Below are 27,610 nucleotides of genomic sequence, written 5' to 3'. Positions count from 1 at the left end.
TAATTTCCAAATTTTCTGGGTTGGGGAGTGAAAAGATTTTCTCTGATTTTCCCCGTAGAGGCAGGAATAACAACTCCCTCATTCTGTTGTATAGGTAGAAAGGTATACCACTCTCTTCATCACATAGCATTTGCATGGCAAGATGAAGAGACCCCAGATACAGTAAGGCCAAGACAGGGGCAAAGGGCCAAAGCATGGTGATTTGGCTCTTTCTTCAAATCCATTTTCCCCAAGCAAAGCACATCCTGTTTATTTGATATCTAAAAGCATCATCTGCACAATTCAGAGAATCATGCAGGTTTCAAACTGGAAAGCTAGGAAAGATACAGAACCTAAGGAATAACTTTGTATTATATTTCCGGCAGCATCAGTAGAGTGCTCTAAGCTTAGTGAGGTGTCCATCAGAAATATTTTTAAACACAGAAATAAAATATTCTTCATTAGTTTAAAAAAAAAACCACTTTGGAATAGAGACTATTTATTCCAGTTCATCAGTGAATATTTTTGCATTAGGATGAATTTTGTTTCCTCATACAATCTATGCCTGTGATACTGCATACCTTTTTCACTACCTCTTGTATTATCTCTTTACCACTCACCACAAACCTATGCTATAAGTACAGTTATTATTACCCTCTTATATAGGTAATGAAAATGAAACTTAAGGATGTGATGCTGTGATATAATAAGAAATATGTAAGCTCTGGTTCCCAGCACAGAGCTTCTAAAACTCTTGTAACTTCCTGAGTGGTAGGGTTAGAAGAGTGTCTTTTGTTATCCATAGTAAGTCCCTTTCACCATACCTGAGCTTATGGCAATGAGGTGACTCTGGGAGGATGGGGGCCGGTTGTCAGAGGAACCAACCATGTGACTGGGGGGTTGAAACTTCCAGCCCCCCCACCAAGGTCCGGGGAGGGAAAAAGGGCTGGGGATTGAGGTAATCACCAATGGCCACTGATTTAATCAATCATGCCCACATAATAGATACTCCACTCCATAAAAACCCCCAAAACAAACGGGTTCAGAGAGCACCCATATTGGAAAATGCACCGACGTTCTGGGAGGGGGAGTGCGCCCCAAACTCCACAAAGACAGAAGCTCCTTTGCTCAGGATCCTTGCCCTATATACCTCTTCATCTGGCCGTTCATTTGGATCCTTTATAACATCCTTTATAATAAACCAGTAATAGTAATTAAGTGTTTCCCTGAGTTCTGTGAGCCAGTTCTAGCAAATTATCAAACCTGAGGTAAGGAGGAGGTCGTGAGAACCCCTGATTTATAGCCAGTCAGTCAGAAGTAGAAGACTTCAGATTGGAATCTGAAGTGGGAGGCAGTCTTTTGGAACTTAGCCCTTAACCTATGGGGTCTGCACTAATTCCAGGTAGGGTCAGAATTGAATTAAATTGTAGGACACCCAGTTGATGTCCACAAGGAAATGAAGAAATGCTTGGTGTGAAAGACCCACACACTTGGCGTCAGAAATGTTGAGTAGCGGAACAGCTCTCCTTTAGAAAGGTTAAATACTACGGTCACAGAGCTAAGTGACAGAGTTGGGCTTTGGAGCCAAGCAAACTCTAAAACAACACTCTTCAATAATAAAACGTGTTAGAGAAAACTGATTTTATACTCACAACAAACATGTACGGTTATTGATAACAATAAAGAGCTGGAAGAATAACAAAAATTGCCACATTAATTCTTACCTGTGTCTGCCTCATTGCCCGTTCCACTCGGCGTATGCTTCCTCTCTCAAGTTTTGTCCGGAGGATCAAAGCTGATGTCTGAATGGCCCAGAACTTGGGTTGTGAAAGCAAACACTGATGGGAAGAAAGAAAGAAAGAAAGAAAAAAAAAAAAAAAAGACCACAGAAGGAACGGATAAGCTGGATAAGTCCACTCTGAATATAACAAAATGAATATATCAGGTAGAGCTGAGTGCAGATTTGAAAATCATCTCAGTGAAAAATAATAAAAGACAACATGCACTTTCAAATATTTTTTATGAAGAATGTGTTCATCTGAGCAGAGTCATTACTTAACCTAGTTGACCTATTCTACTGAATAAATTCCTTAAGGAATGAATCAGAATATTTCCAGATAATCAAAAAGGTAAGCAGAATATATCATACCATAAATTAATAAATCTTTTTATCTCACGAGTTATTAAAAAATGTGAGAAAATAAACTACATAAAATAAATGCCATCTTTCTCAAATTTGAAATAAATTTTTAAAAATCATCCAAACTCACAAACGAAAACAAATAATTGGAAATCTGGTAACTTTCACTTAAATATCCTAATCCACTGATGCAAATGCAAATCAAACTTTAAGAAAACCACTCTAAAATTTTTGAGAATGCTTTCTAGTCTTGGTTAGGGTAGGGAGTCTCTAATTTTAGTTAAAATGCTATCCTAGAGAGGGCATCTTAAGAAAGACTGGCTCATAAGAAAACTTTGAATACGCACATACTGAATCCTAGCCCCAGAGAAAGCTGTGACCAACCATCAGTTCACAGAGTGCAGTAGAAACCATTGAATATGACCACAAATGTAGTGGGGGAAAAAGTGGAAGTTTTGGGTGCGTGAAAACAGGGGCAAAATGTATTATGAGACAATAGGAACTGATTGGTATAATGAACACAACTTAAGCTCTTTGCTGATGACATGGAAACCAATGCTGTCCCTGAGTGATCATTCACAACAATAACTTTCAGTGAAGATTGCTTTGAAGAAAGGCAAAAGGCTTATTCGTCTGAAAGCTGACTACATCCTCGATTATTTGCTTATTTCTAAAAGTCAGGTATAAAAAACATCCTAGTTAATTGGCGTCCAATTAATCATTCATAACCTAGCTGTGCACTAGAAGGAGAAGCTTTTGGTATTTTAAAAGTAAATCAGGGCTTCCATGGTGGCGCAGTGGTTGAGAATCTGCCTGCCAATGCAGGGGACACGGGTTCGAGCCCTGGTCTGGGAAGATCCCACATGCCGCGGAGCAACTGGGCCCGTGAGCCACAATTACTGAGCCTGTGCGCCGCGATAGTGAGAGGCCCGCGCACTGCGATGAAGAGTGGCCCCCACTTGCCACAACTAGAGAGAAAGCCCTCGCAAAGAAATGAAGACCCAACACAGCCATAAATAAATAAATAAATAAAAGTAAATCAGATCCCTGAGAGCAGGATCTGGGCATCGGTGTTTTTTAAAACACTCCCCAGGTAATTCTAAGGCATAGCCAAATTTAAGAACTAGTAGGCTAAGCTAAGTATTTGTTTTTGGTCAAATTCCCTTGTAACTCCAAATTCTCATTAAAAGTTAGCAAGAAATCCTTCAATGTAGTATATATAAACTATATCACCGTCCCTGCAACGCCTTACTGTACCATGCCCAGCTCACTTCCATCATTTCTAATACCTGCCTGGCCCCTATAGGTATGTGAATTTTCAACTCCAAATCTTTGCCAACTTTCTTACAATAAAAAGGAGAATGAAGCACCAACAGGTTAGATCACTTGCTCAATGTCACACCTTCATTAGGAGCAAAAGCTGATTCTAATACTTGGTCTCGATCCCCAAAACAACATCTTTTTTTTTTTTTCTTTTTTTGGAAATTGCACTGGGATGCATGAGCTTCAACCATTTTCATTTTGTAACTGAAATATAGTTGACATACAATATTATATCAGTTTCAAGAGTACTACAGGGCTTCCCTGGTGGCGCAGTGGTTAAGAATCCGCCTGCCAATGCAGGGGGCACGGGTTCGAGCCCCGGTCCAGGAAAATCCCACATGCCTCAGAGCAACTAAGCCCATGTGCCACAACTACTGAGTCTGCGCTCTAGAGCCCGCAAGCCACAACTACTGAGCCCGCGCGCCTAGAGTCCATGCTCCGCAACAAGAGAAGCCACTGCAATGAGAAGCTCACGCACTGCAAGGAAGAGTAGCCCCTGCTCCCCGCATCTAGAGAAAGCCCACGCACAGCAACAAAGACCCAACGCAGCCAAAAATTTAAAAATTATTAAAAAAAAAAAGAGTACTACATAATGATTTGATATTTGCATACATTATAAAGTGATCACCACAGTAAGCCCAGTAACCATCTTTTCCCATACAAAATTATTACAATATTATTGACCATATTCCTCACGTTGTATATTATCAATATATCCCCATGACTTATTTTATTCTATAACTGGATGTTTGTTAACTCTTAATCTCCTTTACCTATTTCGCCCACCCCACTTCACTTTCTGGCAACCACCCGTTTCTTTGAATCTGTGAGTCTGTCTTCATCTTGTTTTGTTTATTTGCTTGTTTTGTTTTTTAGATTCACCATATAAATAAGATCATGCAATCTTTCTCTGTCTGACTTATTTCACTTAGCATAATACCCTCTAGATCCATCCATGTTGTCGCAAATGGCAAGATTTCACTTTTTTACGGCCGCAGAACATACTTACATTGTTTTCTTAACACTTTCTCCAAGGAAGTGGATGACAGTACCCAGTAAACACTGGTAGAGTAATGTAAGAAGAGGACTCAGTAAAGAACTTTAGGAAACTGCTCTATTAAAGGGAAGTGGAAGAAGAGGAGTAAACAAAGAATACGCAAATAAGGGAGAAGGAGAATCAGAAGAATAAATTCTTACTGAAATGTGTTCATTCATTAATTCACTTGAGCGCCTACTCTGTACAAGGCAGTGTGCACGAGGCCCCAGGGACAAAGTAGCAAGCAAGACAGACAAGGTCCCTGCCCTCAGAGAACTTACATTCTAATGCAATGACTATTAAGTAACCTAATTCTTCTATAACTAAGTTTGCAAATTAAAATATTTTTATCTCCTTGGAATACAGTTATATGGCACTATAAATATATACATGATGAAACAGAAGACACGAAATAAGTAAATCTGCACACTGATTCTACTACCTACACTGGGTCGCCTGTTTTCTCTTCATTTTATTAAAGGGACTGTCTCAGTAACCTCATGACAGGATGGAAGAGCACTGAGGAAATGGCTCTGTAGAACAGTGGGGATAATCTCCAAGTCAGCCAGAGCTTGATCAGAATCCCAGCTCCACCAAGTGAGGTGATTAGCTGGGTGACCTTGGGAAGCCACCTGACCTCTTAGGATCTCATTTTCCTCCTAACATAGGAGTAGTAACTCCCATCTCTCACAAACTTGTGAGGATTAAATAAGCATGAATAGGTAACACTTAATAAGCCTCTGAGAGTACCTGCTAAAAAGCACATGTGGTCCCCTCTGGGATTTCTCCTCCTATAATGCTTTCTCTCACCCTCAGCAGGAATGCACCATCCAGAGTGGGCACAGGTGATGGCCCTAACCATCAGCTACCCCCAAAATATGGCACCTGGGCATACAGAGCATTTTAAGCTGAAGGAGTCTGAGAAAACAGCCGAAGCAGGAAGATCACTCTGACCTTCCCACTGCCCTTTTCTCCTGAAACAGGTCATAAAACTCTCATGTGAGAGGTGCCTTCCCTATACCCAGAGGAAAGGTGCATCCTTATCTCTGAAGACAAAGGGACCCTGAGAAGAATCCCAACAAGCAGGCCTTACTAAGTTTCTCCCAGTTTACTACCCTTACCTTTGAACTATCATACTCCTCCAAGACTGCCCACACTTCATCAAACCTAGCACAAAAATACTCAGGTTGAACTGTTTCATCAGGTCTTCATTTCCTTATGAAGACTTCCGTGTCACACAAAATCTCTATTAAGTAAATGTGTGCACTTTTTTCCTGTTAATCTGTCTTTGTCAGTTTAATTTTCGGACCCAGTCTGGAACCCTAAGAGCGTGGAGGAAAACTCTGTCCTCCCCCACAGTCCCCAGCCACACGGTCACTTTACACCAATAACATCATGGCACATGGGCCAGCACAGGCCGTGGGCTTGTCAGTTAAAGCCTAGCTTTAAAAGGTTTGCATACCAAAGCGGGGAGATATTTTCCTCGGAAAACTACCAACTCAGACTGTTTTCTATGCTGGCATGAGAACAAGAGTTTGAGACTTTTATGTGAAGCTCAAGCAAAACATTCTCACTAAACGCTGAAAGTAAAATGCAATCTGAAAAACAGACATTTGAAAAGCTTTAAAGAAGGAACTGACTGGATAATGATATCACTGAAGAATGCATTTATCTTATATTTGTTTGGCTGGGAGATATACAGACTTGGGAAAGTCTTTCTAAAAGGAGGTAACTGCAGATAGGCTGTGTTTAATATATCTTACACAACACTGCTGCCCACAAGGTAAAAATCAGTCAGAATATGAGACATTAGGTAAAGAAAAAGAAAATTAAACAGGACATATATGCTTTAATGCTCTATATAGTTGAAGAATGTTCATTTTATTGCTAAATAATATTTCACTGCAATATACAATTTATTTAACCATTATCCTGCTAATGGGCATTTAGGTAGTTTCCAATCTGGAGCTATTACAAATGTGCTATGAACATTCTAGATGTGTTATCAGAATGTGCCATCATTTTAGGTGAACATGTACAAGTATTTCTGTTGGACATATACTTAGGAGTGAAATTGCTAGGTCAGAGTATTTAGCTTTCATGAATACACCCAATCTTCTAAAAGGTTTTCCACTTTACACTCTTATTAGAAACATTAGAGAGTCCTTGTTACTTTACAACCTTGCAACACTCAATATTGTCTATTTTTTACATTTTAGCCATTCTGGTGGGTATTTAGTAGTATTCCATTATGGTTAATTTTCACTTCTCTAACGAATTTGCATTTCTCTACTGGTTAATAAAGTTGTGCACCTTTTAATACGTTAATGACCATTTTAATGCCTCTCTTTTAAGTCCCTATTGAAGTCCTTTGCCTGCTGTTTTCTATTGGGTTGTCAAAATTTTTCTTGGGCTTCCCTGGTGGCACAGTGGTTAAGAATCCGCCTGCCAATGCAGGGGACATGAGTTTGAGCCCTGGTCTGGGAAGATTCCACATGCCATGGAGCAACTAAGCCGTGTGCCACAACTACTGAGCCTGCGCTCTAGAGCCCGCGAGCCACAACTACTGAAGGCCAGGCACCACAACTACTGAAGCCCGCGCACCTAGAGCCTGTGCTCCGCAACAAGAGAAGCCACCGCACTGCAACGAAGAGTAGCCCCTGCTCACCGCAACTAGAAAAAGCCCACACGCAGCAACAAAGACCCAATGCAGCCAAAAATAAATAAATAAATCAATTAAAAAAATTTTTTTCTTGATGATTTGTTAAATATTCTTTATATTTTCTGAACACAAGCCCCCCTGTCTTTTTGTTGGAAGAGGGTAACATATTCTTCTTATTTGACAAATACACAACACATACTCGTGCTGGCAAGGCACTGGTCTAAGTGCTTTACAAATATTAACAGTATCTTTTGATATTTAAAGTGTTTAATATTACTAGTCATCCAGTTTATCGTTTTTTGTTTTATGGTTAGAGCTTTATTGTCCTTTTTGATCGTCCTAAGGTCTCAAAGATGTTCTCCTGTAGTTTTCCTCTAAAAACTTTACAGTTTTGCTTTTTACTTCCACATATTCCATTTGGAATTGATTTTTTGTATATCTAGTATGATACAGGGGTTAAGGTAGCTTTTTTCCATACGTAAATAAATCATCTAGTACCATGTATTGAAAAGCCTACCCTTTCCCCACTGCACTGCAATGCCAGATTTGACATAAGTCAGATGTACTGCGTATGTATGGCTCTGTTTTTGGACTCTCTATCTGTTCCGCTAGTTAGTCTGTATTTCCTCGTGTCAAAATGCCTTAATTCAGTGTTTCTCAAACTTTCAAGTGCATAAGAATAATCTAGAAAGATTGTTAAAACACAGACCCCTTGGCCCCAACCCCAGAGATGCTGATTCAACAGGCTGTGAAGTGGAGCCGGAGAAATTCCGTTTCTAACAAGCTCCCAGGTGAAGCTGAGGCTGCCAGTCCAAGAACCACAACATGCGAAGCTCTGCCTTAATTGATATAGTTTTATAATAAGTCTTGGTATCTGCCAGTGGAAGTACTCCAATTCTGTTCTTCATGACTGACTTCGCTATTCTTAGCCTTTCACATTTCCATATGAATTGTAAAGTCAGCTTGAGTTCCACAAAACCAGAAAAAACAACAGCAACAGCAACCACAAAAATCAAGCGCTGGGATTTTGTTACGGATTGCATTGATAATGTAGGTTAATTTGAGGAGACTTGAAATTTTAAAATATTGAGCCCCCCACGAACATAGCATATTCCTCTATTTAGGTCTTCATTAATTTGTCTTAATAATGTTTTGTAGATTTTAGGACAGAGGGCTTGTAAATCCTTTGACAGATTCACTCCTAGGAATTTGATGTTTTTAACATTATTGCAGGTGCTATCTTATTCCCCTCTTCTTAATTTTTTTTAATTGTGGTAAGATACATATAACATAAAATGTATCCTCTTGACCATTTTTAACTGTACAGTTTACTTATGCAACCAATCTCTAGAATTCTTCTCATCCTGCAACTGAAACTCTATACCCATTAAACAACAATTCCCCACTTCACCCCACGGCAACAACCACCATGCTCCTTTCTGGTTTGTTTGTTTGCTTTTTGTTTTGGGTTTATTTTTTAATTTTTTTGGGGGGGGGGGGCCGTGTAGAATTTTAGTTCCCCGACCAGGGATCGAATCCGTGCCCCCTACAGTGGAAGTGCAGAGTCTTAACCACTGGACTGCCAGGGAAGTCCCCACCATGCTACTTTTTCTTTCTATGAATTTGATTACTCTAGGTACCTCATATAAATAAGTAGAAACAGGCAGTTGCAAATGCTATCTTTTTAAAGTTCATTTATTTTTACCTGGAGTCTATGAATTAAAGCAATTTGATGAAATGTTGCCTCACTAAATTGAGTACTGGCTAAAAATCCAGTAAAAACAGACACTTAAGAAAGAAATTTGGGAGAGTTTCAAGATGGCAGAAGAGTAAGACGTGGAGATCACCCTCCTCCCCAAAAATACATAAGAAATACATCTACATGTGGAACAACTCCTACAGAACACATACTGAATGCTGGCAGAAGAACTCAGACCTCCCAAAAGGCAAGAAACTCCCCACGTACCTGGATAGGGCAAAAGAAAAAAGAAAAAACAGGGACAAAAGAATAGGGACGGGACCTGCACCAGTGGGAGGGAGCTGTGGAGGAGGAAAGGTTTCCACACACTAGAAAGGCCCTTCACTGGTGGAGACGAGGGTGGTGGGGGGAGAAGCTTCGGAGCCACGGAGGAGAGCGCAGCAACAGGGGTGCAGGAGGCAAAGCAGAGAGATTCCTTCACAGAGGATCAGTGCCGACCAGCACTCACCAGCCCAAGAGGCTTGTCTGCTCCCCCGCCGGGGTGAGCGGGGGCTGGGAGCTGAGGCTCCGGCTTCAGAGGTCGGATCCCAAGGAGAGGACGGGGATTGGCTGCGTGATCACAGCCTGAAGGGGGCTAGTGAGCCACAGCTAGCTGGGAGGGAGTCCAGGAAAAAGTCTGGAGCTGCTGAAGAGGCAAGAGACCATTGTTTTGGGGTGCACGAGAAGAGGGGATTCAGAGCACCACCTAAACGAGCTCCAGAGACAGGCGCGAGCCGCGGCTAACAGAGCAGACCCCAGAGACGAGCATGAAATGCTAAGGCTGCTACTCCGGCCACCAAAAAGCCTGTGTGCAAGAACAGGTCACTATCCACACCTCCCCTCCCAGGAGCCAGTGCATCCCGCCACTGCCAGGGTCCCATGATCCAGGGACAACTTCCCCAGGAGAACGCATGGTGCGCCTCAGGCTGTTGCAATGTAACTCTGGCCTCTGCCGCTGCAGGCTCGCCCCGCATTCCGTACCATCCCTCCCCCCGACCTGAGTGAGCCAGAGCCCCCTAATCAGCTGATACTTTAACCCCGCCCTGTCTGAGCGGGGGAACAGACACCCTCAGGCGACCTACACGCAGAGGCGGAGCCAAATCCAAAGCTGAACACCAGGAGCTGTGCGAACAAAGAAGAGAAAGGGAAATCTCTCCCAGCAGCCTCAGGAGCAGCAGATTAAACCTCCACAATCAACTTGATGTACCCTGCATCTGTGGAATACCTGAATAGACAACGAATCATCCCAAATTGAGGAGGTGGACTTTGGGAGCAACGATATATACATACTTTTCCTTTTTCTCTTTTTGTGCGTGTGTATGTGTACGCTTTTGTGTGTGATTTTGTCTGTATAGCTTTGCTTTTACCATTTGTCCTGGGGTTCTGTCTGTCCGTTTTTCCTTAATTTTTCTTAGTATAGTTTTTAGTGCTTGTTATCATTGCTGGATTTGGTTTTGGGTTTGGTTGTTCTCTCTTTCTTTCTTTTTTTTTAATTGCCTTGCAAATTTTTTTATTTTTATTATTTTTTATTTTTATAACTTTTATTTTATTTTATTTATTTTTCATTCTTTCTTTCTTTTCTCCCTTTTATTCTGAGCCATGTGGATGACTGGGTCTTGGTGCTCTGGTCGGGCGTCAGGCCTGTGCCTCTGAGGTGGGAGAGCCAAGTTCAGGAAATTGGTCCACCTGAGACCACCCAGCTCCATGTAATATCAAACAGCGAAAATCTCCCAGAGATCTCTATCTCAATGCCAACACCCAGCTCCACTCAACGACCAGCAAGCTACAGTGCTGGACACCCCATGCCAAACAACTAGCAAGACGGGAACACAACCCCACCCACTAGCAGAAAGGCTGCCTAAAATCATAAGGTCACAGACACCCCAAAACACACCACCGGATGCGGTCCTGCTCACCAGAAAGACAAGATCCAGCCTCATCCACCAGAACACAGGCACCAGTCCCCTCCACCAGGAAGCCTACACAATCCACTGAACCAACCTTAGCCACTGGCAGCAGACACCAAAAAAAACGGGAACTACGACCTGCAGCCTGTGAAAAGGAGACCCCGAACACAGTAAGTTAAGCAAAATGAGAAAACAGAGAAACACACAGCAGATGAAGGAAAAAGGTAAAAACCCACCAGACCAAACAAATGAAGAAGAAATAGGCAGTCTACCTGAAAAAGAATTCAGAACAATGACAGTAAAGATGATCCAAAATCTTGGAAATAGAATGCAGAAAATACAAGAAACATTTAACAAGGACCTAGAAGAACTAAAGCGCAAACAATGATGAACAACACAATAAATGAAATGAAAAATCTCTGCAAGGAATCAATAGCAGAATAACTGAGGCAGACGAACAGATAAGTGACCTGGAAGATAAAATAGTGGAAATAACTACTGCAGAGCAGAATAAAGAAAACAGAATGAAAAGAATGGTGACAGTATCAGAGACCTCTGGGACAACATTGAACGCACCAACATTCAAATTATAGGGGCCCCAGAAGAAGAAGAGAAAAAAAAAGGGACTGAAAATATATTTGAAGAGATTATAGTTGAAAACTTCCCTAATATGGGAAAGGAAAGAGTTGAACAAGTCCAGGAAGCGCAGAGAGTCCCATACAGGATAAATCCAAGGAGAACCACGCCAAGACACATATTAATCAAACTATCAAAAATTAAACAGAAACAAAAAATATTAAAAGCAGCAAAGGAAAAACAGCAAATAACATACAAGGGAATCCCCATAAGGTTAACAGCTGATCTTTCAGCAGAAACTCTGCAAGCCAGAAGGCAGTGGCAGGACACATTTAAAGTGATGAAAGGGAAAAACCTACAACCAAGATTACTCTACTCAGCTAGGATCTCATTCAGATTTGATGGAGAAATTAAAACCTTTACAGACAAGCAAAACCTAAGAGAATTCAGCACCACCAAACCAGCTTTACAACAATTGCTAAAGGGACTTCTCTAGGCAGGAAACACAAGAGAAGGAAAAGACCCACAATAACAAACCCAAAACAATTAAGAAAATGGTAATAGGAACAGACATATTGATAATTACATTAAATGTAAATGGATTAAATGCTCCAACCAAAAGACACAGACTGGCTGAATGGATACCAAAACAAGACCCGTATATATGCTGTCTACAAGAGACCCACTTCAGACCTAGGGACACATACAGACTGAAAGTGAGGGGATGGAAAAAGACAGTCCATGCAAATGGAAATCAAAAGAAAGCTGGAGTAGCAATTCTCATAACAGACAGAAAAGACTTTAAAACAAAGACTATTACAAGAGACAAAGAAGGACACTACATAATGATCAAGAGATCAATCCAAGAAGAAGATATAACAATTGTACATATTTATGCACCCAACAGAGGAACACCTCAAACATAAGGCAAACGCTAACAGCCATAAAAGGGGAAATCGACAGTAACACAATCATAGTAGGGGACTTCAACACCCCACTTTCATTAATGGACAGATCATCCAAAATGAAAATAAATAAGGAAACACAAGCTTTAAATGATACATTAAACAAGATGGACTTCATTGATATTTATAGGACATTCCATCCAAAAACAACAGAATACACTTTCTTCTCAAGTGCTCATGGAACGTTCTCCAGGACAGGTCATATCTTGGGTCACAAATCAAGCCTTGGTAAATTTAAGAAAATTGAAATCGTATGAAGTATCTTTTCCGACCAGAGCGCTATGAGACTAGATATCAATTACAGGAAAAAATCTGTAAAAAATACAAACACATGGAGTCTAAACAATACACTACTTAATAACAAAGAGAACACTGAAGAAATCAAAGAGGAAATCAAAAAATACCTAGAAACAAATGACAATGAAAACACTATCACCCAAAACCTATGGGATGCAGCAAAAGCAGTTTTAAGAGGGAAGTTTATAGCAATACAATCCTACTTTAAGAAACAAGGAACATCTCAAATAAACAATCTAACCTCGTACCTAAAGCAATTAGAGAAAGAAAAACAAAAAAGACCCAGGGTTAACAAAAGGAAAGAAATCATAAAGATCAGATCAGAAATAAATGAAAAAGAAATGAAGGAAACAGTAGCAAAGATCAATAAAACTAAAAGCTGGTTCTTTGAGAAGATAAACAAAATTGATAAACCATTAGCCAGACACATCAAGACTAAAAGGGAGAAGACTCTAATCAATAGAATAAGAAATGAAAAAGGAGAAGTAACCACTGACACTGCAGAAATACAAAGGATCATGAGAGATTACTACAAGCAACTCTATGCCAATAAAAAGGACAACCTGGAAGAAATGGACAAATGCTTAGAGAAGCACAACCTTCCGAGACTGAACCGGGAAGAAATAGAAAGTATAAACAGACCAATCACAAGCACTGAAATTGAAACTGTGATTAAAAACCTTCCAACAAACAAAAGCCCAGGACCAGATGGCTTCACAGGCGAATTTTATCAAACATTCAGTGAAGAGCTAACACCTATCCTTCTCAAACTCTTCCAAAATATAGCAGAGGGAGGATCACTCCCAAACCCATTCTACAACGCCACCATCCCCGATTCCAAAACCAGACAAAGATGTCACAGAAAAAGAAAACTACAGGCCAATATCACTGATGAACGCTGATGCAAAACTCCTCAACGAAACGCTAGCAAACAGAATCCAACAGCACATTAAAAGGATCATACAGCATGATCAAGTGGGGTTTATCCCAGGAATGCAAGGATTCTTCAATATATGCAAATCAACCAATGTGATACATCATATTAACAAATTGAAGGAGAAAAACCATATGATCATCTCAATAGATGCAGAAAACACTTTTGACAAAATTCAACACCCATTTATGATAAAAACCTCCAGAAAATAGGCCTAGAGGGAAATTACATCAACATAATAAAGGCCATATATGACAAACCCACAGCCAACATCATCCTCAATGGTGAAAAACTGAAACCATTTCCACTAAGATCAGGAAAAGACAAGGTTACCCGCTCTCACCACTATTATTCAACATAGTGTTGGAAGTTTTAGCCACAGCAATCACAGAAGAAAAGGAAATAAAAAGAATCCAAATCAGAAAAGAAGAAGTAAAGCTGTCACTGTTTGCCGATGATATGATACTATACATTGAGAATCCTAAAGATGCTACCAGAAAACTACTAGAGCTAATCAATGAATTTGATAAAGTAGCAGGGTACAAAATTAATGCACAGAAGTCTCTTGCATTCCTGTATACACTAATGATGAAAAATCTGAAAGAGGAATTAAGGAAACACTCCCATTTACCATTGCAACAAAAAGAATAAAATACCTAGGAATAAACCTACCTAAGGAGACAAAAGACCTGTATGCAGAAAACTATAAGACATGGATGAAAGAAATTAAAGATGACACCAACAGATGGAGAGATATACCATGTTCTTGGGTTGGAAGAATCAACATTGTGAAGATGAGTATACTACCCAAAGCAATCTACAGATTCAATGCAATCCCTATTAAAAAATACCAATGGCATTTTTCACAGAACTAGAACAAAAAATGGCACAATTTGTATGGAAACACAAAAGACCCTGAATAGCCAAACCAATCTTCTGAAAGAAAAACAGAGCTGCAGGAATCAGGCTCCCTGACATCAGACTATACTACAAAGCTACAGTAATCAACACAGTATGGTACTGGCACAAAAACAGAAACATAGATCAATGGAACAGGATAGAAAGCCCAGAGATAAACCCACGTACATATGGTCACCTTATTTTTAATAAAGGAGGGAAGAATATATAATGGAGAAAAGACAGCCTCTTCAATAAGTGGTGCTGGGAAAACTGGACAGCTACATGTAAAAGAATGAAATTAGAACACTCCCTAACACCATACACAAAAATAAACTCAAAATGGATAAAAGACCTAAATGTAAGGCCAGACACTATCAAACTCTTAGAGGAAAACACAGGGAGAACGCTCCATGACACAAATCACAGCAAGACCCTTTTTGACCCACCTCCTAGAGAAATGGGAATAAAAACAAAAATAAACAAATGGGACGTAATGAAACTTCAAAGCTTTTGCACAGCAAAGGAAACCATAAACAAGACGAAAAGACAACCCTCAGAATGGGAAAAAATATTTGCAAATGAAGCAACTCACAAAGGATTAATCTCCAAAATTTACAAGCAGCTCATGCAGCTCAATATCAAAAAAACAAACAATCCAATCCAAAAATGGGCAGAAGACCTAAATAGACATTTCTCCAAAGAAGATATACAGATTTCCAACAAACACATGAAAGAATGCTCAACATCACTAATCATTAGAGAAATGCAAATCAAAACTACAATGAGGTGTCACCTCATACCAGTCAGAATGGCCATCATCAAAAAATCTACAAACAATAAATGCTGGAGAGGGTGTGGAGAAAAGGGAACCCTCTTGCACTGTTGGTGGACATGTAAATTCATTCAGCCACTATGGAGAACAGTATGGAGGTTCCTTAAAAAACTATAAATAGAACTACCATACGACCCAGCAATCCCACTACTGGGCATGTACCGTGAGAAAACCATAATTCAAAAAGAATCAGTTTACACAATGTTCACTGCAGCTCTATTTACAATATCAGGACATGGAAGCAACCTAAGTGTGCATCAACAGATGAACTGATACAGAAGATGTGGCACATAGATACAATGGAATATTACTCAGCTATAAAAAGAAACGAAATTGAGTTTTTTGTAGTGAGGTGGATGGACCCAGAGTCTGTCATACAGAGTGAAGTAAGTCAGAAAGAGAAAAACAAATACCGTATGCTAACACATATATATGGAATCTTAAAAAAAAAAGGTCATGAAGAACCTAGGGGCAGGACGGGAATAAAGACACAGACCTACTAGAGAATGGACTTGAGGACACGGGGAGGGGGAAGGGTAAGCTGGGACAAAGTGAGAAAGTGGCATGGACATATATACACTACCAAATGTAAAACCGATAGCTAGTGGGAAGCAGCCGCATAGCACAGGAAGAACAGCTCGGTGCTTTGTGACCACCTAGAGGGGTGGGAGGGAGACGCAAGAGGGAGGAGATATGGGGATATATGTATATGTATAGCTGATTCACTTTGTTATAAAGCAGAAACTAACACACCATTGTAAAGCAATTATACTCCAATAAAGATGCAATTTGAGAATTAGGACAATTGCTACATAACACTGTGCCATTTGCAACCATATACTTGTATGTGAAATGGAATTTCAACCATTTTCACATACCAGGGTAGAGGCCAGAAACCCCCTAAAAGTAAGTGGTAACATTTGTGTCTCTTTTTAAGAAAAGTTCTCTCATATCTCAAATCTCATTAACCAGAACCGCTGAAAGGTCACTCACTGAGTCAGTAGGCTTCTACAAGTGTATAATTTTTCATATACACTTTAACATTTCTATTGTTGCTGTGAAAGTTGAAATAAACTCTTTTATTTATAGTTAGAATATTTTATAAGTTAAAGAATCAATCCACTTCAGCAATTGTTGATAAGGAGTGTAACAAGATACCTTGAGAGCAAAAGGGAGACAGCTCTGCACGCCTCAGTAGGAGTTTCTCACTAAATTATGCCACCTGAGCTGATGCTTGGGCTCAGACCAGAAAGGGAGCTGTAATCATCTGTTGATGACATCTGAGGAAATGCCAGTAACTACTTGAAAAAGTCAGTGAACACCACTTAACTTACATTAAAAAGTAAATTTTAATATTATGACACACTATACAGAAGGTATGATTTTACTTAGCTAACAATTTCCCACCATATGCAACATGACCCTCATTTCCAGAAAAGTAGCAAAGAAAATTATGTACCACCATCAAAGAGGATCTGGAGTGTTGCTTCTATTAAAAACAAATTTCCTTTCATTCTTATCATTATACATTTCAAATACTCTTCTTCCAGAGGTCACTAGGACCCTTTAAATGACAGACAGCCAGTCTGCTCCTTTAAATATGAAGGAGCTTTCACATAGTTGCTTTTTCTACACATAAATCAAGGCAACTCAGAGCTCTCCTGTGTGCGCATAATTGTTTGGCTACACTAAAGGCAAATCAAACAATGCCCACACAGGTCAGGCTGACCTTATAAAAGTAAGGAACAAAGAAATATTATAAAAAAACAGAACTATTCCCCCTTCTTAACGAACTGTTTAAAAGAGCATTCGTTGTTAAAATCAGTACCAAATAACTTTAAATTCCAAATGTAGTCTATAAATCATTCCCAGTAGAACAGCAGTCCAAATGCCCTGTCCTTGCTCTCTAGACCATTTAAAATCTGTCTCAAAGCTATTTTTCCCCAAGTCTTACTACTGCCTTAAACAAACCTTCCAACACAGCCAAATGAACCCAGTGCAGCTCACACATGGCCATCTCCTTGCCTTTGCTGGTGTTATCACTCCATCTAGATCCCATCTGTCTTTCAAGGCCCCTCTAATCCTCCCTTAGTGAACAAAGCCTTCTTTGACTGCTCTGTTCTAAATATTTTCTTCTTTTCTAAGCAGTTAGGGGATTTATTTATCTGTGCTATCAATTTGTAGTTTAAATTGCCTGGTACTGCTAATTACATTTTCATAAGTTCATCTGATCTTGGCTAAATTAAAAATTCCATGAAGGCAAGCCTTATGTTTTATACCTTTATTTCTTCCACAGTATCTAGCAGCATGCTTGGCAAATCCTGAGATTCTGGATCTCCTGCTATTACAACGCGCTCAAAGTTCTTTTCTCCACTCTGCAAATTTTCACATAGAAAGCAGACACCAGAGAGATCAAGCTGATGGTCATTTGGTTGCCTCAAAAAAGAAAGATCTCCTGCATTCTGGAGATGCCAGTTCATCAGCACTACCAGATGCACCTTTCACATGGTCATGAAAAGCAGACCTATTTAAAGCATACAAATTATTTTTGAACTGGATTTTTCATCCTTTAACACCATGTGAATTCATAAAGTCAAAAGGCCTAACACCTTTAGCTTCAATGATGGCCAAAAGCCGAAGCACAAAGCCATGAGTTTGAGTAAGTCTCCTCAATATCAAATGTATCACCATCTTAGCTATAAGCCCCATATACTTCTCCTATCATCTGGGGACCGGAAGCTCCACTAAGGAGCTTTTCTTTCTTAAGGTTTTTTTCCTTCACCTTACATTAATGCTCTCCATTATCACCAGCCTAACAAACAGCAAGATTCACTTTAAAAGTAAAATGTACACAGTGAAGTCAGTGTCATTTATTCCTTAAACTCGTTTATCAAATAACATTTAAATGATTTTGCTCTTGCCCAAAATGCTTTTCAGATTTTTTTATTATTTGATATACAAAGAAGATTAAAAAGTAACTAAAATGCAAGTTATAAAGTATAATATAAGCACCTGTGAATCTGGGACTGGTTTTTTTGTTGTTGTTTTTGCCGTACCTTGTGGCATGTGGGAATCTTACTTCCCCAACAAGGGATCGAACCCACGTCCCCTGCATTGGAAGCGTGGAGTCTCAACCACTGGACTGCCAGGGAAGTCCCTGGGACTGGTTTTTTAACCTATCATTACCTTTATAAAACTCATCCACGTTGTTACTTATAGCTATAGTTCATTTATTTTCACTTCACTGTTGTATAATATTTCATACTTGTGATATAAGATATCACAGTTTATTTATCCCTTCTCCTGTCAACAAACATTTAGGCTGTTTACAGTTTGTCTGCCATTACAAACACTGTTATTGTTAAACATTCTTATACACATCCACTGATGCACATGCACGAGTTTCTTAGGTGTACTTCTAAGACTGGAATTTCTAGAACACCTGTTATACACAACTTCTTGGTGTTTTTTGACATCTCTCTGATGTGGATAAACATGGATTACTTTTTTTTTTTAATTCTGCTTTTTAATTTCAAGTTACTTCTAGAAGTTACATTTTCTCTCCCAAATCATGAGCATCTAATAACTAACATAAGTTGCTAGGTTATCTTTGTGATTACACCCTATATTTCTTTCAACGTTTCACACATAGCTGTTCTACATTATGAATGAGAAAACTGCAATTCATCCTTTAATCTGTTGTTTGTTGACTCTCAACCACAGTGGCTTGCCTTCTCTTCTGTTTATTGATCTTTAATTATGAGCTCACTGCTCAATTTTTAATTTGGGTTTAGGAGATGTTTTCCTCTAGGGAGACTGTTTTCTGCTGCCACAGCCAAGCAGCACCACGCATTCACAGCCAAGATCACTTCACACTCGCTTGCTTCAGTCTTAGCTCAGCGGAAAGTTCTGAAAGTGCTATTACTTCAGGTAACGCCATCCCTCACGGCTGCCTGCCGAGGCCTCGGCTCCCTGCCTCTCATTGCTGGAGCTAACCCCAGCTGCTGACTTCTCTGAGTGTCTATGCACATATGTACATGTTTAAGTCAGGTCTGAAGACTCCTTAGACACCTTTTCCACCTCTTGTGAGATTAGCAGTGTCTTAACACCGTGAAAGCCTCTGCTCTCTGGTCCATGAGTCCCCCTTCTTCCTTTTATTTTAAGCCACGTCTTTAAATTTCGCAGCTCCTCCCTATTTCCTTTGCTGCTAAAGACAATATGGGGCAAGACAAGGTTGAAACCCAGTAAGAGACACAGGGAGACTGACCGAAGTTTAAAGGTAGCCTGAGTATGCTCCAGAGAGCCTGTGTATATCTTCAACCCAAAATAAGGATGGTTATCTAGCAATGAGGCAATGATGGACTTTGCTCATTTTCCATATAGATTTGTGCCAGAGGTCTTTCAACTTTTTATTTTCAAATTTATTTCCTCCTTCAGAAAAGTTTCGAGAATAATACAAAGAATTCCCATACACCCTTCACCCAAGTGTTAACATTTTGCCACACAACCAATAGTTTGATCTGCAGGCCCAATACAGATTCTACTAAAGATGGCGTTTACAGATTTAAAATAATTAAATTCTACTAATTAACTACTTTTATGTCCATTAACACAAGAAGTTACCTGAAATCATATATTAGTACCTCACTTTATTTTATTGTATACACAAGTTTCCTGCCCTGTGCACTCCGAAGGCTTACATTCATCCTAACTATCTTTCTGCTTGATGTTTCTGTTGACTCTCAATCATGAGAGGGAAAAAATTCAATAAACATTTTAATATCGACAACCTGTGTTGGATGCTAAGGGTCAAAGGGACCCCCAAATGAAGATCTATACAGTATATCCATCCACTCAATTTTAGGGTTTCTTTTGAACACAAGTTTCCAAAAATATTTGGGTAAAACTAGCTTGATTTTGCCTTGAAAAAGAAGTAAGCTTCATATTGAATGTGAACACTGAGCAATTTCCCATTGGGAATTTGTTCTTCTCCTTCTACATTCTTTCCATTTAACACTTTAGGTAGGTTGAGTATTTCTGTTGTACTTCAGAAATTGATGATAAGGACTAATCTACACGGAAACCGAAATCTACTTTGACAAACTAATCCACCTTAAACATTATAACTCTAAATAACATACATGCATTTTCCCTTTTAGTTATTCTTAGTGACTTTACTGAAGTATATGATAGATACAATAAAATAAACCCATGTTTAGTATAGTGTTTGATCTGTTTCGACAAATGTATACACCACAAACATCAAGATATACAAAATTTCTATCAGCCACAAAAATTCCCTTGTTCCTTGCACCTCTTTGCAATCAATCTGTGATCTATTTTCTGTGATTATGATTTAGTTTTGCCTATTCTAGAACTCTAATGAAATGGAATCATACAATCTGGCTTCTTTAACTCAAAATCATGTTTTTCAGATTTCATCCACATTGTTGCATGTATCAATACTTCATTTCCTTTTATTGCTGAGTATTATTTCTTTAGATGGATATACTGCAATTTATCATTTACTTGTTGATGGACATTTGCACTGTTTCCAGTTTTAAGCTATTATGGATTAAACAGCTATGAACATTTGTGTAAGTCTTTGTGGAGCCACATACTTTCATTTCACATAGACAAATACCTAGAGGTGGAATCGATGATTAACTGTATGAGAAAATGCCAAACTGTGTTCCAAAGTGGTTGTGCCATTTTATGTCACATTACATTTACAGTGTATGAGAATTCCAACTACTCTGTATGGTAATATACCTTTTAAGTGGTGTATAGTGGTATATTGTTGTGGTTTTAATTTGCATTTTCCCAATGACTAGTGATATTAACAATCTTTCACTCTCTTAATGGTCATTCATATAACCTAATGTCATCAGGTAGTTTATTTTGTTTTTTTGTATTTTGTCCATAGTTTGTAATTTTTATCTGCAGAGAGATGGGTCCAAAGAGCTTACTTGGCCATCACAGAAGCTAAAGTATTCCAAATAAATTTTAGAATCATCTTGTCAATTTCTGCAAAAAAAAAAAAAAAGAGAAGGGGGGCGACCTGGATTCCGACTGCTATTGGATTTAAATTATAGCTCAATTTTGGGAGAACTGTCAATTCAACAATATTAAGCCTTCCAATCCATGAACATGGTAAGTCTCTCCATTTATTCAGATCTTCAATTTCTTAAAGCAATATTTGCCATTTTCAGTGTACGGGTCTTACACTTTAGTCAAATTCATCACTAAACATTTGGTGTTTTTATGCTATTGTAAGTAGTTTTAAAATTACTTTCCCAATTATTCACCTAGTATATATAAACATAACTGACTTTTTTATATTGACCTTGTATTCTCAGACCTTGCTTATTAGTTCCAGTAGCTTTCATGTCTATTCTTTATAGAGTTTCCCTATGTAAAGAATTGTGCTGTCTACGCAAAAAGATAATCTTATAACTTCCTTTCCAATCTGCACTCCCTTTGTATCTTCTTAATGTCTTATTGCACTAGCTGGGATTTCCAGTTCAATGGAATAGAAGTGCCATTTTCCTGATCTTAGAGGAAAAACTAGTTTTTCATCAATAATGATTTTAACTCTGATTTTTCATAGATACCCTTTATCAGGTTGATATTCTCTTCTATTCATAGTTTACTAAGTTTTTATAATGAAAGGATGCTGAATTTTTTCAAATGCTAAAATAAATAAATATAATGAGATAATCATTCAGTTTTTCTCCTTTACTACATTAATAAAATGAATTGCAATGACTGTTTAATGTTAAACCAACTTTGCATTCCTGAGATAAACACTATTTGGTCATAACTTACTATCCTTTTTATATACTGCTGTTTCATATATTTATTTTGCCCCAGATTTGTGGTTGTTTACAATGAGAGTTCAAATGCAGTACCACTTACTCCAACATGGCTAGAAATAAACCCACAAATAAGCATTAACCTTAAGCCATGGTTAACTGTGAAGAAAGAAGTCTAGCAGTTACCAAAGTAGATGATGGTAAGAAAAGAGCCATGTAAGATCCCACAAATCCTATTACTCATTATTCTTTCTCCGTCTATTCTTGAAATAAGATATATACAAGTAACCTAGTTCAACTCCAATCAAAAAAAAAATATTTTTTAAGCCTCTGTTCAATAACAGTTAACCCACAAACTGAAACAAAACATACCCATCTCCTGCTTCTTTAAAAGTTACCAAGTTATGACCCAGATATAGCTACAAGGCTCATGATCCGAATGCCTGTTAAATTAAAATGCATGAGTAACATCTGGGGAGACAAGTATTCAAACCAGAAAGAAAATCAAAATCCTGGGTTATCCTGCTTAATACAGACATGTCAACATGTAATGCGAGGACAAAGTATCAGAAGTATCATGACTGGGTTTCCCTGGTGGCGCAGTGGTTGAGAATCTGCCTGCTAATGCAGGGGACACGGGTTTGAGCCCTGGTTTGGGAAGATCCCACATGCCGCGGAGCAACTAGGCCCGTGAGCCACAACTACTAAGCCTGCGCGTCTGGAGCCTGTGCTCCGCAACAAGAGAGGCCGCAATAGTGAGAGGCCCGCGCACCGCAATGAAGAGTGGCCCCCACTTGCCACAACTAGAGAAAGCCCTCGCACAGAAACGAAGACCCAACACAGCCAAAAATAAATAAATAATAAAAATAAGTAAAGAAGTATCATGACTATCTCACAGTTATATTGCCTATCTTAAAAAATTAAAATTAAGAAATAAGTATGCCCTAGAAGAAAAAAAGGTATCATTTTTCTCTTCAAAAATGGTTAACAAACTATTTTAATTCCATAGTTAAGTATTTATTAAATAGCCTTAAAATTAATAGCAGAAAGAGAAAATACGTACAATATAATGTGTAACTTTCAAAGGTCTTTTTCCATTTTTCATTTACAGAGACCTTGGGGCTTCAGGCAGACAGTCAGAAGGCAGGCTGCCAGTACCAATTCACACTTAAGCAGAACTTCTGCCAATGAAAACTGAAACACCTGTATGAATTAAGTAAATTGTTCCCATTTTCAACAATGAAAGGAAATTAAAGGCATTACTGAATGTCACTGACTTGGCTCATCTGAAAGGAAATAACGTAGACAACACAGCTAATTTTAAATTATCAAGCCGATACAACATAAATGGCTCTCTAGAACAATGTGGGTTATTTTTACTATGACTCATTCAGTTTTCCTGAAATGTGAGGAAAGAATATCTCAGGAAGAGCATTACATAATAACAATGTTAAAAAGGTAAAATATTTTTCTTAGGAAAATCTTCTGCCATTGCTGAATTAAAACTTTTTCCCAACATATCTCACATATATTTCAACATGCTACACCAAGCTGGAAACACTGGCAAAAATTCTTCCAAAAAAGAGATTTCACCATTATTTTAGTAAACTTTAGGATAGCACATGAAAACTGAACAAAATTCAGGACCAATAAGCCATTCATTTGTTCAGTAAGTATATATCAAATGTTCAATAACTGTGATTCCTGTCCCTCCAAGTGCTCACAATACTCTAGTAGGGGACTGAGATTTCTACGGGACTTGCTCTTCTATCAACAGAGGAAGACACCTCACAGTCTCAAGAGTTCACAACTCCAGACCCCGGCCACCACGCCACAGCCAGAGCATGGAAACGGATGCTCAGGAAGGAAGAAGATGCTGCTTCTTTCCTCTCTACTCCCTTCTCTTCCACATCTACAGCCAATTCCAAACCGGCCTTATCCACTTAGGAAGTCCTAATCCTTGAAAACAGTAGCGCGCTCCTACAAACCAGCAACCAGGTAAGCTGACTCATTCCTGAATGCTATGGGGGCACCAGGCTCTATCTACCCACTCTGAAGTATTTTCACATACATTCTGTAATTTGATCCTCAAAACAAGTTTTCAGTGCCGAGGGAGGGACACATCACTCCTTCCCTCATTTTACTGAAGAGGAAGATGCAACAAGTGGTTATCCTAAGCATACACTAGGTAGTACAGTGGGTGGCAGTACTACCTATATGATGGAACTAAGTGGAGCGATGCAGCACCTTTGCTGCAGGACAGAAATAAATCCTGTTTCTGCTTCTAGTGTACTTCATTCATTCCCGCGTTTTGCATACTTTTCTTGAGCAACAACTGTGAGTAAAGCATTGAAGCACTGCAGTAGGCCTTGTAGAAGACCCAGAGAAGAACAGAGACCAGTGCCTAAAACTGGAAGCTTATAGTCTTATGGGGAAGATAAGACATACACATAAATAATTACAATACTGTAAGCCCAAATATGATCCTTGTTAAAAGAGAGTTCAGAAGCAGGGTAGCACTTAAAAGTGGTCCCTCTTGCCTCAAACACTCCTCTGGAGTTACATAGGGTATAAATAAAGGATTATTTATGTACAGGACATACAGTTATACAGGATATAAATTTTAGTGAAATTCTTCATTGAAACCAGGGGCCACTTCTAATCCACCTTATTACCCACTTCAGAATCATGCACAAAGAAGGGATAAGAGGAAGGACTGAATGACAAAAGGAAGAGCTGATTTGGGTTCTTCTGCTGTATTCCGTATGCTTCCTTTGGGATAAGAAATGGAATGGGTGGTGCACAGCCCAAAGTATGCTTGGGGCTCCTCAAAGCCCTCCTCACTATAAGTTCCTTGCCTTACTTCTTACCAATTAAACATTTACTTGGCATTAACAAACTCATCTCTTTAGAAGAGTCAGGCCTGGCACTATAAAGCACTGTCACTGAACAGCTTTCCTCAAAAAAGAGATCAGTCCTCAGGTCAGTGCTGACCTCCTCCAGTGCTGGAGGAGGAGAGCAGAAAAATTATGTATTATAAAGTCCTGGGGGGCAAGTATGAAACCTGAGTTTACGACCTTCATTGCAAGTTAGGAGGGATGAGTTACCTACCATCACAGGTTAACCAGAGTTAATTACTTCAGAAGTACCTCACTGTATAGAGGAACAAGAACAGGAAAAGAAGAAAGAAAGAGAAAAGAATCAGAAAAGAAATAAGAAAAGGTTAAAGAAAAGAATACACCCCACCCACAAAAAACACTAAAAAAAAAAAGTTAACTGCTTGAATGTAAATAGAGTGTTTTAATGTCATTTCAGGATAACTGTGGAGAATCTGTATCCCACAATAATCCGTTTATGAAGCCAATCCTAGGAAGGCGTTACTGCTGACCACTGTCCCCATGAGAGGACAGCAGGAACACCTCCTACCATATGCTGCATCCTGTTTAGCTCAGTCATCAGAAGAAACACAAGCATCCTGGTCATCATTTATCATCTAGATACTAGGTGACTGTCCCCATCCAGCTCTGTACTTCCCTACACTGACTCAAGCTCCCCATCATTCCAGACCCTCCATGTCCTTTCCTGTGCCTCACATCAGGAAGACCCATGTTCAACATCACCTTCCCATTGAGATCTTCCCCCACCTTCTTGTCTAAAACAGCCATCCCCAACCCATTCTTATTCCTTTATACTGTTTTATATTTACACTGAGCACTTCTATTAAATATCTATTTCTTTTTTTGTCTACTGTGTTATTTCTCTCACAAGAGTGTAAACTGATGTAAACTCCAAGAGGGAAAAGACTGTTTACTGCTGTATCTCCAATAACCAGCACAATGCCTGGTAGATATTAAGTATTCAATCGATATTAGCTGAATGAATAAATGGGAGGTACATAACAATTTTTAAAATATATCTTTTAAAAAATGTTTAACACTTTACTTGTCAAATTCCCCATAGCATATGTAATGACTAATTAGGGACATTCTACATAGTTACCTAAACACACATATGCTATAATGAAAAACAGCAGATTTCTAAGAATACTGAAGTGAGAAAATAAAACAGGCACCCAGAGGACTCAGAAGATTAACATCCAACCAGTTCCAAAACTGTATGTAGAAAATAGTAACTTGCAAAATTTATTTCACAGTACAAAGTAAGCTAGCTTTCCTTTCTACCAGATAAAAGTGCTTTATTTTTGCCTTATCTGAAAAATAACAAAGGAAGAAAACACCAGAATTCTAACTTGATCTCTAGCTATGATAATAAAAATGCCTTTGAAAAAATGATGTATCTTAAGCAACTTGTGTTCATTAAAGACGTGTGTATCTTCTTCTTATCCATAAAGCTAAAAAGATACTGACTGACCTCTTGCTCTGTGACTTTCCTCTTCTAGAAAAGCCTTCTTTGATCTTGAATCCTCAAACATCTATTACTCTATCTTTCCTTTTCACTGCCATTCTTCTGTAACTGGGGTCTTCATCTATCAACTTTATTTTCTTACACCCCATTCCCTCCTTAATTCTCTGTAGTGAGGTGACTACCCAGCTATTCCACTGAAACTGTCATAGAGATAAGCAACGCAAAACATCAAAGCCTCAGCCTTTCCTCCAGACTGCTCTCCACTGCTGAACGCTGACAAGTACCCCTGGCTCTTGACACTGCCTCCTGCCTCAGCCTCCAAAACCCATTCCCTCTGCTGGTTCTCCTCCTCGCTCTCTGAAGTCCTCTTTCTCATCACATCCGTGTTGCATCACCTTCAATCTGAGATGAAAGAGTTGCACACTATACGGGCTTTGGAGTAAAGGTTCAAACTCTTGCTCTGTCACTTCATTTATTCATTCAACAAGTATTTATTGAGCACCTATTACATGCGAGATACTGGACTAGGCCCTGGGATCAAACAAAGAACAAGAAATATTTGGTCACCGCCCTCAAATCTAAGCAAGTGCAAAGAAAAATGCTTATGTCTAAATCAGCAGCAAGATATATGCAGCTTGGAAACTAAAATAAGCTTTTTTCCCCTCAATTTCCTTAGGTGGCAGTGTTTCATCACGAGCAATCTGAGGCAAGAATATACCAGAGGCAAAATAATTTACAAGGAAAAAAAGAAAAAAAAAAAAAAGAAATGGAAAGGAAAAAGACATTACTCACTGATGTAAATGCCAGCAGCTCCTCTTCAGTTAACTTATGCACTGGGTTATTCTTTTGGAGATTTGTGCTTTACATTGAAAACAAAAAAAAGCAAATTAATTCCAGAATCCATGTCATAATGAATGAAATATAATTTTTAAAAGGCAAATAAACTATATTGACATATTTGAAAGCACATATTTTAATATTACTGCATTATTTAGAAATGTAGAGATGAGTGTGCCAAAGAAAAGTACAAAAAGTAGTAAAATGCTGAGAAATGAAATGTGGTTGGTGTACAAAATATCAACACAATTTCTTTTATAAGAAAAAAATGAAATCCAATCTGTGTCACTCCACAAAGAAAATG

At 38.9% G+C, this 27,610-nt stretch overlaps 1 protein-coding gene across 2 annotated transcripts in view; it reads right to left on the bottom strand.

The window, feature by feature from the left end:
- TTC27 (tetratricopeptide repeat domain 27) overlaps positions 1–27,610 on the bottom strand; it is a 182,905-nt gene that overhangs the window by 99,835 nt on the left and 55,460 nt on the right. The window contains exons 9-10 of one of the 2 annotated variants that reach the window (XM_068564218.1): positions 27,262–27,328; positions 1,704–1,817 (exon numbers count right to left, since the gene is read on the bottom strand). In XM_068564218.1, coding sequence (XP_068420319.1) covers positions 1,704–1,817; positions 27,262–27,328 — 181 coding nt within the window. The remainder of the gene's footprint in view (positions 1–1,703; positions 1,818–27,261; positions 27,329–27,610) is intronic. The other variant, XM_068564219.1, reaches the window with a different exon arrangement.

Source organism: Eschrichtius robustus, chromosome 15, assembly GCF_028021215.1.
Source record: "Eschrichtius robustus isolate mEscRob2 chromosome 15, mEscRob2.pri, whole genome shotgun sequence".
NCBI classification, from domain to species: domain Eukaryota; kingdom Metazoa; phylum Chordata; class Mammalia; order Artiodactyla; family Eschrichtiidae; genus Eschrichtius; species Eschrichtius robustus.
The sequence above is the reverse complement of the archived record's forward strand: the minus strand, read 5'-3'. Positions and strand labels throughout refer to the sequence as shown.